Below are 16,076 nucleotides of genomic sequence, written 5' to 3'. Positions count from 1 at the left end.
TTCTTGATCAGGCAGTCTGTAGCAGACATCCATTGCAACATTACGCATGTTCGTCTGCTCACCGATTCTGACCGTAAGCCCTCAGCTGGCCCTCATCTGTCCCCAGGCAGTGCTCCAGGCACTCCCCCTGCTCTCTCACGTAAAGGACAACTCCGTCTCCCTGCCATCCCAGCCGGTCAAGAGCCTGTATCCATCCTCTACAGCACTCTAGTAGTGTGAGCGATCCTGCCACGTCTCTGTGATGCCAATGAGATTGTAGCCCTGCAACTGCACACAGACTTCTAATTTCTCTTGTTTGTTCACCATTCTGCATGCATTAATGTAGAGGCACTTCAGAGAGGGACCCAGTCACATTGATTTCCCAGAAAGGGTATGAGAGCTTTCACCATAATGCTATTCTGTAGGCACCTCGTTTATGTGCATATGCTTGGAGTGACCGACTTCAACCCTGTTTGTATGAGGTCCTTCCTGTTCACATCACCCTGCACACTTTGCTTGCCAACACAGTAAACCAATTCCTCACTTTCTAGTTGGTCATCCTCTGCCTACTCTGTCATTCCTAGTCTAAAGCTCTCCTTAAAAGTCTAGCTAACCTGTCAGCAAAGATGCTTTTGCCCCACTTAGTCAGGTGGATCCCATCTCTTCCAAGCAGTCCTTGATCCCCCAGAGAAGGTCAAATGGTCATAGAAGGTTAAATCCTGTTATGAATACCAGCTGCACAAACGTTTGTTGACCCACAGGATCCACCCACTCCTTCTCAAGCTCTTTCCCTTCACCAGCAGGATTGAAGAGACCCCACCTGGGCCCTCATGCCCTTGACCCTCACTTCCAGAGTCACTTAATCACACTTGACACTTTCCATGTCTCCCCTGGGAATATCATATCATTGGTTACTCCAGTGGCCGCTGGTGACTGTGGCCTGGGGTGCATCACCACCACCTCTGAGGTTATGTGTGCTGGTCTGAGCAGAGTTGCTAGCCCTTCTGTACAGACTGCTGCACCTGTTGACTGCCCATTAGCTGTGCTTTGGCCCAGCACTTTCATAGGCCTTTCTCTAGAACCTGCCAAAATGGTGCTTGACCCTCCCTGATCAGGAGTCAGCTGGGAAGAAAAGCTCAAAACACCCTTGTGTCAAGAAGAGCTGTCAGAGCTCAATAGAAGTTGCTAGAGCTTGCTAGAAGTCACAGCCTCCTGCAGCTATCCTCACCCAGCAGCAGCAGGCACCCTGGGGTTTGTCAGAGGGTTCCCAGGAGTCCCCTGACAATCTTAGATGGTGTTACCAGAAGATCAAGAGGGTCTTGACCCAGAGTCCAGAAACTGCTACACAAACTGCTGTGTTTGTTGGCTGGCTCAGTTAGCTGCACTGACAGCAAATTTTCTGCCTTCTTCTTCACACTGCTCATCTTTCTTGTTAGCTCATGCAGTTTGCAACTCTGGACACTAGAAAACAGTCTTTTTGCAGCTGTTATTGATTTGGACCTTCTGCTTATTATCATTTATTTGAATGAAGCCTCTAGCTCCGTAGGTATGTTTCAGTAAATCAAGGCAAAGGTTTTGATTGTTTCATCTGCCCTGGTTAGATTCTCTGACTGTTTTATATCTCTTTATTCATTCTGGGCCAATAGTATTTGTCCTTTGTCCATCCCATTGAACCTTATTTATATGTCTTCAATAAACCTTTTTTAGAATCTCCAATAGCATTTGATTTTGATTTGCTATTTTTCACTTTTTAGCACATTCTTCTTAGCTAATTCTTCATTTGTTTTTAATTCCAAAATACTCTACTCATCAAGGAAGCTTGTTCTGGTGACTTTTTCAAGTGCTAAATTATCCTGTCTTAGTTTTTCCTCTATTTCCTTTGGGCTTCATCCCATTAAGAAAGATCCTATCCTTTGATGTATTATCCCTCCTATGAAAGCACAGAGTTTTCTTATCTCCTGGTTGACACACACTCATCAATTGTAACAGTAGATTACTGACTTAATACTTCTTGCTTCCAGTAGAAACATTTATTTTAAACTTTAGGTATCAAATAGACTCTGTTTTTTTTCCTGTTTCACTGAGTTTATGACTAGAGACCTGTGCTTTGCAAATAGCCATAGGTGTATGCCCAAGAATATTAGAGAAGACATTGTTATTAGTGCTGCTGAATGCTTGCTTGCCTCTGGCCCTACAAAGATTTAAAGCACTAACTCTTCCCACCTAGTCCCGTTCCTAGCACTGTTCCTGGTTTCAAAGGCCGGAGGGTATCTCTTTTACCTTACTCCTCACGAAAGCTGCAGTTAGTTAATTTTTTAACCTCATCCTATATACTGTCTTAGCTTAGACTGCTCACAGCAGTAGATCAGATAAAGAATAGCTTTTATTTACTGAGGGTTTCCAAACAAACTCTTAGTAGCTCTGTTTAGCACATACATAGAAAATTAAGCTGAACTGTTATAAAGTTCCTTGTTTTACAGGGTTAGGAAACTGTGTCATCTTTAGTTGTACAGGGATATACCCCAAGGCAAACTGCCTAAATTTGGGTATAACGTGAGTTAAAAGTTGGAGATGGACAGATTTAACCTAGACCAAAGAGCAATGATGGATATACCAATACACTCAAATCAAAGCTAAAGGTTTTTCTGGCTGATGTATGTTAATATAGCCATAATTATTTGGCTTAATGCAAAGATAGCAGGAGAATTATACAGGAGATTGGATTAGAGGATATAGCAGTTTTTCCTGGCCAGTCAAGGGATCCCCAGAAGTCCACTGTTGTGTGCAGCAAGCTTGACTCTTCTAGAGAGTATATTCTGCTGTGCTAATTCACAGGACAATGGATTAGAAAATATGTCCAGACTAATAATACAGACATACTCCTGTGGGTTCTGAGTGGGAGTAGCTGCACCATTTACTGACTAATCTTTAAACTTCTGCTAGTGAATGCTAAGCCATTCTCTAAAGCACCAACCTATTTCAAATTCCTAATAAGGATATTGAATCTGTGCTGTCAGAGAAACCAGTTACAGGCACGATTACTATTTCTTACCAGAGGCCAGATAATTCTGAAAAGAAAAGCAACATGTTTTTCTTTCAGTTTTAAGGCGTCTATTATGTTTCCTTGCAGAGTTCTTGTTAATAAAGATAGGATTTATTATCTTTGTTTCTAAGAAATTGCACGTTTTTCCTCTGTTGCAATTAAACTTGAATTGGCCAGTGAAGATACTATCTTATTTTCTTATATTTGAATTTGACTGAGTTGAATTCATTAAAAATACTAGCAATATCTGTAGAATCATAACTCTAGTTTGAAATCTGCTATATCAATTTGTTTTGCTTAACCTTGACATTTATTTTAAGTGGAGTTTCTAAAGCATTACCTAATCTTCTTGCTAGTGGTTTACGTTTCTGGAATTGTTACATTCTGTAATAAAAAAGTGTTTACATTGATTTTGCTTACTGATGTCAGGGCATTTCTGGGCAGATATTTGTATTTTCTGACTTTAAGCACCTGATTTAGGAGACTAGTGTGCTGGAAAAGAGAAAAAGAAAAAGGCATTCTGATTGCAATTCAGGATGTACATATAACACATACTAACTTTGATAGTGAACAGTTTTAGAAATTTCTGCAAAAAAAGCAAAGCATAGAATTCTGAATTAATTTTGAAAAAGCCCCTCTGTCTTTGATGATATCACAGGGAATCCATGCTATTGTTCTAAATTAGATGCATAGGAATAAGCAACATGAATTAGGATTCCTATACCATACACATGTATGAAAACTCTCTCCAGCTTCTAATCTTTGGCCCCATCTTTGATTAGGCCAAAACTGCTACATTCCTGAAACTATCTTTAAAAAAAATAAAAAATTGTACACTTCTTCCTGACTCTCACAAAACTTATTCTTGGCTGACACATCTCCTGAGTTAAGTTTAAAAGAAAAAGAAAGAAAGAAAAACAGGTAAGGAAATGACTTAAAATGACATTTAATAGGATGGTGAGTATACTTCTGTAGATTATATTTAAGGATTTTCAATCAATTTTCTTCTTAACTAAACTTCCAGTTGTCATACTGCAGGGGAAAGAAAGCATAGGCTCTGTATTCCTATGTTTCCCTTATTTATTACTTATAACTGGTTTTAATTGCAGTAAGACTGTAACATTCCAGGCAGGAACTTGTAGAAGTATCTACAAGGAGGATGAGTTGCAGGGTTACTTGCAGGGTTACTGAAGATGACTGATGCACTTTGCATTAGTCACCTCTCCTGCTTTCTGCCCATGCCTTCCCAGCTGTGTGGCATCCCTCCAGCTCCACCAGACCTGGGAAGGAGCAGCCTGGAGTGTGTGTGTGTGTGTGTGCGTGTGTGTGTGTGTGTGGTGTTGCACGAGGCCCTTCTCCTTCTCCTCTTGCTGTAATGTATGTGACCTGCCTGAGTGTGTGAGCTTTTGCACAATGAGGACTTAAACACAGGAGCTTCACCTCGCTCTGAGGAAGAATTTCTTTGCAGACAACTTCAATTCACAGGCTATTCTGCTCACAGGAACTCAATGGCAGGTTATCCTTCTGCCTTTCCTAGGCCAAAGATTATCCCTCCGCTTTTTCCAAGGATCTCAGGAAGAAGGGTCTGTCCCTTACACAACACATGGGATCTGGTTGTCACACATCCTTCTCAGGAATCCATATTACTCCTTGCATTACAGTCAAGTCAGCCAACTTTCAATGTGAAGTGAGCAGTGCTGATAGCAGCTGAAGCGTCTGTATGTCCTGTAGCTCCTGAACAGCACAATGTTTTTAACAACCTTTAATTTTAACTGAAGTGATGCAGTTGTTTAAAACTTGCAGTAACTATTTCTTGTCTGTAAGAGTTATTGATGTATTGAGGATTTATTTTACAAAAAAGAAGCAATAGTGTTACAGTGGAAATTCATGATCGAAAGACTTAGACAAAATTAAGAAGACAAATTAGAAAAGAAGTGACAAAGAAGAAAATTTAAAACTAAAAAGACAGCAAAAGAGACCAACAGCTCCACCCTTCAGGAAATTTAAAATTTTTTAAGAAATGACATTTAAGATTAAACTTTTCTGCACAACGATTTAATAGATTCCAGAAGGATATAAATACTAACCATACATGAATTTTAACCCTGCAGTGTATATAGCACTTCGCAATTTTTAAAGATATGCTAAATCATCAAGTGAAGAAATGGTTGACAGATACCAGCTCAGGAAACAGTCCATTAGTTTTATTGGCTCTGATTCTGCTATCACTCAATAGCTTTCAGTAGCGCTCCTTAAGGAATTAGCTCTCGTTCACATGTAGGAGAGTTAGAACCGGGCCCACAGTAAATAAAACACTACTGTTGGTAAAAACACTTTGGTTTACTCACATGCTCTTCAGTTCTGTATGTTTTCAGTTCAATGATGTTCAGAAAGTAAGGCAGGATTCTGCCATGTTTATTTCACTGTAGGACTTGAACTGCAGCATAATAATTCACAACTATTATTTTTCATGTTAGGCATAAACACTGAATGTTATTAATGTGGCTGATTGTTGATTCATGCATCATAAATTCTGAACTGAGATGCCTTACCGCAGCTTTAAAACTCTGTTGTGGTCATGGCCAGGGGCTTTTTGGTGTGCAGTCTTGTACATACATGAGTTTGGGTTTCTAGCAATGGTTGCATTTTAGCAGTGGTCCTGATAGGCTGGGTAACTTCTGTTGCCTGCATTTTGAAGAAGGGCAGAATGGAAGGTTATGATAACTGTTTATGACCTTGAAGTTCATAAAAGAATAGCGAGTACCTTCAGAAAAAAACAAACCCGGCCCACTCAAGGATATGAGTGAGATAAAGGGAAAATTTTAGTCTGCAGAGAACTCTCTTCCCACTAGAAAAGCTAACACAATTACACAAATTGTTCCAGGAAGAGCAGAATTAATGAAATTTGGTTTAGTAAGAATTCAGGTCTGTTGTCCCCTACTGTTTCTTCTCCACTTCCTTCCCTGATAATAACCAAAACTCTCCTTATGACACTCCTATCAAATGAAAAAGAGCAGATCTGGAGCTATCTGTGTGTTGAGTGGCCAACCAATATGCACATGCTGATTTTTCTTGCTGCCTGCTGCCAAAGGGAGTGTATAACAGCTGTGTTCTGCATGCCTTTCTTTCAATGGAGGAACTAATCTGATTCTCTCTTTTATAACCATGCACTGATTTTCACAAAATTTGAGAGTTCTGCCCCTTTTTCTAATTTGACTGAAATTGGCAAAACCCCCTTAGTAAGTACAGAACAGACAGATGGATGTATAGACAACACGATGACGTAAGCCTTGTTTTCTTAGCAGGCTAAGATGGCATATCTGATGCAGTAATTTAGTGTTGAGACTAATGGATTTTTTTCAAACAGGGAAACAAATTGCATTGATTTCAGTGTTCAGTATTCCCTTAAGATCGTTCAGCTTGTCCCATTCTTTGCTTAATGCTTTATTGAAGTGTAAATATACACATATCAGCAGGAATCCTATGCTGGTTTGGGATTGGGGACATCTGCGATTTAGTCTGGCCTGATGACATTAATTTCCTTTCTCCTTGAGCTGTCTTACTTAGAAGCGTACCATTTTGTTCGCATGTGTTTAGTAAAGAAAGTCTAGCTATGCCTTCCATGAGCAACCTGTACTTTATATCCATATTAGCAAGTCTAAGTGCACAAACAAAATTTCCCTTGCTGAATCACAAGGATTAGCTTCCTTCAGTGTCTGTTTTATTCATTAGTTTACTTTTACTGATATCAAACACAGCCAACTTGCAAATGAACAACAAACCTGCAAATGTTTGTTTAGAAGATAGTGGCTAAATGTATGAGTGAAATCTTCATTAAATTTCTCATCACAGTTTTTCTCCCTTTTGGTGCCTAGATCTAGAAATATGTTGCTAATTTACTCAGTTCTAGAAAGAAACAGGAGGACTTGTGCGTAAATTTGTCCATGAGAAACTCTGTGCTGCTGTGGCTAGGCAGCTGCCTGAAGTCTGTCTTGACAAACATTGTCATTATTTCAGGCCTTAAAAAAAAATCTATAAAGGAGCAGATCACAACTTCAGAAGGAGATAAATCCTGTCCAGTTTCTCCATGATATGCACCTCAGCTATTGAGAGTCTGAGCAGGAACATGAGTGGGATTTGGTGACTGCTGAGAAGATATACAGCTATTTTCTCTGTGAAGGGAAGCATGGTGGCCTCAAGAATAAGCATGGGAGGATTCTTGTTTAAGAAGTACAGCCTCATAAGGAAGTGTTTGATAAGTGTGGCCTTGCTAGGTGATCAGATAGGCTGTGAAAGTCTGTATACACTTGCAGGTTGTTTCAGGTCATGTTGGAGCCTAATATCTAAACAGGAACAGCTGTTTCAAAAGCAGTGTTTCACACTGTTTTGCCATTTCAGGTAAGGTCTCTGGCTTTTGAAGCATGGTATCCTCTCTGTGCTGTAGATCACTATGTTCAGGGTAGATATCCCATGCACTGTCCCGTATTCAAATCCCTGGAGCAAACACAGCTGAGTGACATGAGGTCCACTGTGAGCTGCTGGTGCTTGCAGACTGCTGCTGTGTCAGATGTGCTACAGTGATACTGGCCAAGGCAATGATGCTGATGGAAGTGAGAAATTATTTCTGCATGAATTTTCCTTTGAGCAGCTCCGCTAAGTATGAGACGTCATGATAAACCTGAGCTGGGGCCTGCTGCTGAAAGGGGCACCCCTGTTCCCTGGCCTCAGCCCTGGCTTTCTGCCTCCCATCATTTGGAGACGGATCAGCTCTGCAGAGTGAATGAGAGGCACTGGGTGACCGGACCTCACAAGGTTCTACCCTATGTTATCAGTGGTCCAACACATCTTGCAGAGCAAACTCTAGCCCATGGGGAGCAGTAGGAGCACTGGCCAGTGTGGAAGACTTCATTGCCTTTGGGCAGCAGCCTGCAGTCCCCTGAGTGAACTGTGCCCTGAGCTGTCTCTGCCACAAGCTGCTGGTTCAGGGCTAGGCTAGTAGCTCGATGTGGTGTGCAAGGTAGTGCTGCAGGCTTGGGAAGGCCAGCTCTGGCCGCAAGAGTTGAGGCTTTTGAGGTGAGAGGAATCAGAGCAGAGCTTGCCCCAGAGCCAGAGCAACAAAGAGGCCTCACATGAGAGTCCCTGCTCCCGTGGAAAAAGGCCACTGCTTTTTGGAAGGTTTGTCCTTAATGTTACTGCAAGTTGAGCTGGGTAGACATAAAGCGATATATTTCAAAACTTTTAATTTTAACCTCAGGCCACATTCAGGTCTGCATCTTTGTTTGTTATATTGTCTTCCAGATGAGAAGAAACTGAGGGTTTTCATCCTAGGAAAGAAATAATATAGATTCCTAGCGACAGAGATTCATCTCTTCAGGCAATGAAACATAAGAGCATAGGAGCATATTTGCAATAGAGATGGCAGGTAAACTGCTTGTGGCAGGTAGACTGCTCTTGATACTGTAAGACAACTTTTTTTTCTGTCTGCTTTTACACGGTTAGTGGTCATAGATTTTCACCATTTTATTAAACCTTAGAGTTATCTGTGGACAGAGAACAGCGAATGGAAAACAGATGATCCAATTTGTCCATAGAATTTGAGCTACAAGTACTATGTAAAAACTGAAAGTGGAACTCCTAAAAGAGTGTGAAGACTTTTATAAAACACTCAGCTGATTTCATTCCTGATTGGCCACAGATATCCTTCAGGATTTTGAGAAAGTCACTTTATGATCTCTGTGAAAATGAAAAAAGTGAGGAGAACATTGTTTCCTTTGCTTTTTAGTTTTGTGTTCCTTTCAGGGCAAGGGCAGAATCTGCCATTTCCTTACACTTTTTGTTTGCTAATTATTTAGGTCTGACAAATAAGGCACTTGGAAAGTGTGAGAGAGAAAAGGAACTGAAAGAAGAGCACAACTATGACTATGTGGATGAAAACATAATTGAAAACATAAGAAAAGTATTTCAAGACACCACAATTCGAAATAAGAATGTAGTCTTTGAAGAAAAAAGGTGAGTGTATCCTATGATCATTATGGATGTAAACAAATGCAGTCAGAGTGATTTCATGACTCACTGGTAATCATCGTTCTTCAAAATAAGATAGTTTTCCTATGGAGCCGTCATTGTTGCAAGCGTATGTTTTGTGAACAACTTAGGAAGGACTCCTCTGATGTTAACACTACCATTTGTGACCCACTGCCACTCTTAGGGATGTCATCTCTGTCAAAGTGGTACCTACTGTTGTCCTGGGGATATAACTGCACAGGCAAGACCAGACTTGTACGTGGAGACAAAATCTTAACTAGACAAACAATTGTAGTTATAAAAATACATGAAGACTCAAAGAAAGCCTTTGTATCTGAAAGCTTGTCTAATTTTTCCCATTTGTACCAATTTGGTGTAACAAAAGCTAAACTCTGAATACAAACCTGGTTCTCTGCATTACATGGCATCTGCTGTCAAAGAAAAATAAGGTTTGTCCCTTTTAAAAAGCTTCCAGGGAAATATTTGTATTTCCACTGAATCTCTGTGGTTCTGCTCTGGCAGTCTGCAGAAGGTTTAAAGTGCTAGTGAAGAGGGCCTTTGCTTCTCAGAAGCTCCAAGCATCATTTCCAGCTAAGCACAAATTGGACTTTTATCTAGATCTGAGTGAAACTGTGTAATCTAAACTCTTTTCACTCACAGTTGAACCTTCTATGAACTTTTCTTTATTTAGCTGAACTGCTTCTCTTGTTAAGAGAAATCTCTGAAAACCCAGCAAAACCTGAAAGGTTTCAACAGTTGGAAAGATATCATTTATTACGAATTGATACTTTATTTCAAAATCTACTTTGTTTTTATTTTAAAATGACATGTAACATTTCCATTCTGTTTGAACCAGACAGTGCACTGGATCTGAAATGAGTAAGTTTATTATTTTCTTTATTTTTGGAACATACCCCCCCACCCACCAAAAGACAGAAAACAGATATACCACTGAGTAGGAGCAGAATTGTCTTGAAATGTGACACAACAGCAGGTAGATCCCCTCAATTTCACAATCCAGTATTCCCCAAATAATGGCTCCTAACTTTTTTCCCTCTCAGTCATTCTGCTGGTCTCCCTTCTTCCCACTAAATTCCCCTCTTAATTCAGCATAAAGAGTGACTTTCAGTGAGGATTTGAGGAGGCAGTGGCTTTTCCCCCATCTCTGCATGCCTAGGTAAATGGGAGGATGTGTGGGAGATATCCTACCCCTTCTCCAGCTCTGGCAGTGGTACATTGCAGCTTGTTCTGATTTACCTGGTAATTTCCACGCCTTCCAGGGCAAGGTGTGATATCACCTGCTCACAGCCACAGAAATTAAAAAGTTACAGGAAAGGCTGACAAACGAGGCAAAGTAGGACTCTTCATATAATGCATTACTTCCTCAGTCCATATGCCGCCGAGGATGGGGACTTGTTATAGAGCGTAAACAAAGCTAGAAGGAGAGAAAGAGAAAATGAAACTCTCTTTTTGACTAAAATAGCCCTTTTGACTATAGACATTAAGGCAAAAACACATTTTCAAGAAGCAATGTCTGCCTGGAGGATCAGCCTCTAATTATACTGCTTACTGTCATGGCATCAGCTCTTGAAGTCTTCATCCACCTGCCCTTTAAACTCCCTACCAGTGGAGGAAAGGTGACACTTTATAAATTGTCTAGTTTGAGGGCTTTAGCAAAACATGAAAGAAAAGACCTTTGCTGCCTCTAGGGAGATCCCTATCTGTCTTGGATTATGAAACAGTCCCATAAATTGTGGCCATCTGTGGATGCTGGGACAGTCTGCCCTCTAAGATCATTAGACAGCCAAAGAGCACATAGCTCTTCTAGCCTGCTGATCTCCCCCCCCCGCCCCGATCATCAGAAATCCCCCATTATGGTTTTTATCTAGCATTTAAAATTTCTATCAAGCTTCTGCCCTTGCACGTTTGTGAGCATTTTGAGAAATGTAGTTTTGATTTAGGCATATGAAATTAACCTTTAATGTGTGCAAAAACAAATTTGTAAAATTGATAGAGCCTTAGAATCAGCTTTTGAACATGTATGCCATACAGCTAGTTGAAAAGGCTTTTTTAAAAAAAATGAATTAGCTGCTTTGGGCTTACTTAAAGTCAAATAATGGGGGGAAAAAAAATTGTCTCTTGCATCTCTGCCAAATGCTTAACATCCCATCATATTAGTTCTGCTTTGAGAACTCTTCCAATTAACTCTTTCTCATCCATGGTCCTGCCCTTCTTCAGGACCCTTATGCTATTTAATGGCATTCTTCTTTAATTTTTTGGAATATATGAGCTATCAAAATGAAATCTATTGACCCAAATTGCTTTAGAACAGAGTAGGAAAAAAAATTTTTTTTAATGAAGTACAAATGCAAACCTCAACAAGTCAGGCATACTTTAAAAAAATCAGTATTCATTATTTTCAGTGATTCATTAATGCCTAAAAAAAATCCTTCCATAGTCAGGGCCAAAGTATGGCAGGATGATACTAGTAAGAACTAGTCCTCATCCCAAACAGAAGGGAGAAACAAAGAACTGAGATTTGCCTCAAGTCATTGCTATGTTAATTTTAATAGAAAAAATGTGCCCAGAAGGTCAATGATGTTAACATGACCTCATCACTGCTGAACAATAAGCAATTAAACAAGTGATTTGACTACAGAGGCCTCAGCTTGCTATAGCAACAACTGCCATTAAGATATTTTAACCTTTCTTTAAAGAGTCAAGAGAAAGTAGGAAAAAAAACTGAGAGCATTTAAAATGCATTGAATGGGGCTTTCTTTTTAATGACACCACAAGTTTCTTTCCTTTCACTGACATTTTTATTTTATAAGGAAACCCCTCAGTTTGACTGTCTTTTAGGGGGCATTAAAGATTGTAATAACTGTTTTTCTTGGGCATGAGAGTTTATTGAAAGGAGTTGGAAGAGCTCTGATGCTGCTATAATCACTCATACCATGTCCTTGAAAAGAAAAATAAGACAGAGGCAAACAGAAGTGACAAGAACAGAACATCAAAACAGAGAACGCAGCGTCTGTCTCAAGTGCTGATAGTTGTTGGTAACCTTGTGGCTGGAGATGGACAGAGACAGCATGGTCCAGAAACGTGGAGAGCTGAAAATGTGCTCGGGGGTCAGGCTGCTTCAGAGCATTGCTCTCTAGACTTGAACTCCACATGAGTGCTGCCAAAGAATGGTCTTATTTGACTAAGCCCAGGCTCTCATTAAACAAGCCAAAAAAGGAGAAGTAGAAAAGACAAAGAAATGAAGTAGGGAATGAAAGAACTATATGGGGGAAATGTTAATAACAGGAAACAAGTCCTGTATTTAGGTCCTGGTAGTGCTTAGTTAAAGGTGGTGATAGCAGGTGGTCCCACTGTCAAGGCAGGTTGCCTTTTCAGGTCAGGAAAGTGAAAGTCCGACAGTATTATGATGGGACCAAAATCCCTGACRTAGGTAGGGAGGAGCAGCCATAGTGATAGGACTCAGTCCTGACATAGCAATCTTTCAGGCATCATTGTTTCCACTAAATCTTCATTTTTAAGATCTCCAAAAGACACTTGTGATTAGAACAGTCCATTTCCTTATTATTTAGGCCTAATTTCTATAACACTCCCACTTTAGTCCATTAATTCCTGACTTTGTTCTCTTCTTGCCAGGAGCTTAACAATGGAGATGCTTTTGTTTGGACAAATTACACCTTTTATTTTTAACTTGTCCTGATTTTTCTGTAAGTAATTGTATGAAATAGGCTGAGGTGGAGCACTTTCTGCCTTGGATATGTCTTTTCATAGTGTGGCAGAGCTGGGAATAGAGCCCACTGGCTAAGTCTTAGTGGCATATTGCCATTAAATTCAACAAACAATCAGGACTTCCCCCCAGGCCTGCAGATCTTTTACCCTAGCCTGAGAGCCCACCAGCTGGTGTTGGCAACCCAAGAAGTGGGTTTCTGTTCTCCTGGGTCCAGTAGACCAGCAACACTACAAAGGCTTCATTGGTGTAGTTATGCTGGAGAATTAAGGGGAAAACTCTTCACTGGAATCACAGCTTGTATGGAGCTCTTTTGCTTGTATAGGTTAAATATTTCCCTTTACAGCATAAGCTATACTAGTAAAAGAACAATTTACTGATATGAGTTTCATGCACTTAGGCAAAGTTGCTGGCATAGCTGTGTCAGGGTCATATATTAGCTTTATTTTTGCTGTAGTCTCGGGATTGCTGGTATAATTGGACTGACAAACCATTTTATGGCACAGATGAGCCCTAACTCACAGCCATTAATTTGACTCAAGAGATCATCCACCTGCACTCCCTGTGTAATTTTTAAATCTAAATGTAAAGGTTTCCTGTTTCACCCTGCAATTTTATTTTGTTTGTTTTCAGAGACATCTGAAGCAGAATAATTCTGAAATTAACCAGAAACAAATGGAAAGTTGCATACTTCACATATTAAGATCGACAGCAGTTATAAGAAAAAGCTTCTCAAGAAAGTGTCCTTCTTCTGTCTCATGAAGAGCATATAAGGCTGTAATTCAACTATAATAATCCCCTGAGAAACTAAACTACTAGTCCTAAATAAGAAGTCAAACCAGCTAATGTCTTATGACCCTGTGAAGGGACAAAGTTCTTCTTGTATATATTTATTCATGAATTCAGACAATAATGCCAAGTCAAATCCTTCATTCTTATTGCACCTGAAATACCAGTTGATTCTCTGGACCACTGTAGGGCATATATGAAAGGAACATCCCTTACTGAAACAGCTGCCCAGCTGTTTTGTTTGTTTTCTGGAGAAGGGAAGGATAGACAGGGAAATGAAGGGTTGTCTAAAGTGAACCTCCATTTCTTTACCCAGTGATATATACTCCAGGTTAAGGCTCAAAATTGCAATGGGCCAGATTCTGCCACTCTTTCAGATGGTGAGTCATACTTTATTGCACTAGTGGTACTGTTTCACAAGTAATTCACCCTGGAAAGTAATGCTACTGCTCCCAGAGGGAAGTGCTACTTAATAGGACCAAGGGTGTCTAAAGTAGGCAATGTTGCTGTCTCCATAACCCCTTGCACAGCTGTAGTTACCTAGAAGCACACTAGACCTGTGGATTTTGCCATTAGATTCTTTAATCAGGGAGCAATTTGCTGAAAACACAACCAGGATGAAAGGAGAGAACTGGGAACTGAAGGATAATTGTCCATGCCAGCCATCCTAAATGAGAAAAAGGAACATGCTGTCCTCTTTAAGAGGTACAGGAAAGAGCATTGCTGAAGAGTGTCTCCTACTTCTCCTGGTACCTTGCACTCTCACACAGCCCTTCAAGTGGTTGGGGGAAACAGGCAACACCTGGTGCCTTTCTGCTTTATATGCAAATAGTAAAGACTACCTCAGCAGAGTGAGGCCACAGGAAGGACAACAGAATGTCTTTTCTTTTAAAAGAAAAACAACAAATGTTTTCTTCAAAGGATTTCCTTTCCCTTTATACTTCTGCAAAATGAAAAATAAGAGGCTAACTGTGTAAGCATGGTATCTGAAAGGATACCATGCCTCCTTGTCCAGAGCGTGAGAGATCTTCCTTCATGCCCTACCTCTATTCTGTGTGTGGGAAAGCAGCTATGGTGAGAGGTTCTGTTTACATGGACGAGCATCTCTATACACCTTGCAGTGAATACACAATCAGTGCTGATATTATAGCAGCCATATTCCTGTCTGAGATTGCTGTGTGCCTTGCAAGTCACACATGAGCTGCACAGGTAAAGTGCACTTAACATGTCTAGGAGGTGTCAGACCTACTCCATATGTACTGGCAGAGCTGGTCTGTGTCTGCAGAATGAGTCTGATACCCATCATCTATGGCACATAACCATAAGAACTGGACAGTGCTTGCATAGTGAGTGCTGTGTATCTAGAAGCATTAGATCTAGAGCATCTGCATGTACCTCTGGCAATGTTTTCATTTTCAGTGAAAATTTTTGAGAACTGATGTGTAAATATGCAGTTGACATGCCAAGAGTTTCTAGACTCACAGCAGCTCAATCAAAGTGGCATACCCAGAAATCCCAGACAGCTACAAAATGCTCAAACTTCTCCCATACAGTTTTAAAGTGGAGAAAGGGAACACATTTAGAAAGCTTAGAAGTACTGTATTTTCAGTCTTACTGAGGAAGCAGTAAGCTTTAGTAAGCAAACGCTTACTAAAATGCTGTAGTGTGCTTTAAAGAAAAACTCCTTTCAAGCTGACAGTATGGTATGTTCAGACTTGATTATTAAAATTCCACTGAATGATTAATCATCATTAATGCAAATAAATTTAAAATTTCTTTATTTTTTTACCTAAATGTATTCAACATAAATGCTCATCCTCATTAAAATCAGTTACAATCTAAGTATAAAGTATATTGCTGAGAGTGCTTTGATCCCATGCCCATGTAGCATACAGTATTTTGCATATCACTATTTAATTATGGGGGGGTTGTAGGTGTGTATGAAACTTGTAACTGGCTGAAACATTGCTTGTGGGTATTTGAAATACATTTTAAACACTTTGCACAAAAATCCATATTTTTCTGTGTAGCAGCTCAAAAGAGCCCAGTTTGTTATGCCAGTAAATCCAGTCTGGTGTGTGAATAAAAGGAACTTGTTCTGTGTTTTACTGACTTTTTTTTTCTTTTTCTGCTGAATATGATGTTGTCCTCTTCTGGATGGCTGAGAGATGTGTTATGTCACTAACAGAATTTTCCTTCACTCAAATGCCAGAAGCCTGAGTTTTGTTGCTAGAAAGGTAGAGAAGGCAGCCAATGGTGTCCTGGGCTGCATTAGGAAGAACATCACCAGCAGGTCGAGGGAGGTGATCCTTCCCTTCTGCTCAGCACTAGTAAGGCCACATCAGGAGTGCTGGGTCCATGTCTGGGTTTCCCAGTGCAAGAGAGACATGGAGCTACTAGAGTGAGTCCAGCAAAGGGCCACAGAGATGTTTAAGGGACTAGAACATCTGTCAGATGAGGAGAGGCTGAGAGAGCTGGGACTGTTCAATCTGGAAA

The 16,076-nt window shown here is 40.3% G+C and overlaps 1 protein-coding gene across 1 annotated transcript in view; it reads left to right on the top strand.

The window, feature by feature from the left end:
* The window catches only part of THEMIS (thymocyte selection associated), an 88,451-nt gene extending 72,788 nt beyond the window's left edge, over positions 1-15,663 (top strand). The window contains exons 6-7 of the mRNA XM_026070160.1: positions 8,875-9,031; positions 13,425-15,663. Coding sequence (XP_025925945.1) covers positions 8,875-9,031; positions 13,425-13,434 — 167 coding nt within the window. The 3' untranslated portion in view covers positions 13,435-15,663. The remainder of the gene's footprint in view (positions 1-8,874; positions 9,032-13,424) is intronic.
* The last annotated feature ends 413 nt before the right edge of the window (positions 15,664-16,076 follow it).

This window comes from Apteryx rowi, unplaced genomic scaffold, assembly GCF_003343035.1.
Source record: "Apteryx rowi isolate R43461 unplaced genomic scaffold, aptRow1 scaffold_305, whole genome shotgun sequence".
Classification (NCBI taxonomy): Eukaryota; Metazoa; Chordata; class Aves; order Apterygiformes; family Apterygidae; genus Apteryx; species Apteryx rowi.
Note: the sequence above shows the minus strand (reverse complement) of the source record. Positions and strands in the feature narration are given on the sequence as shown.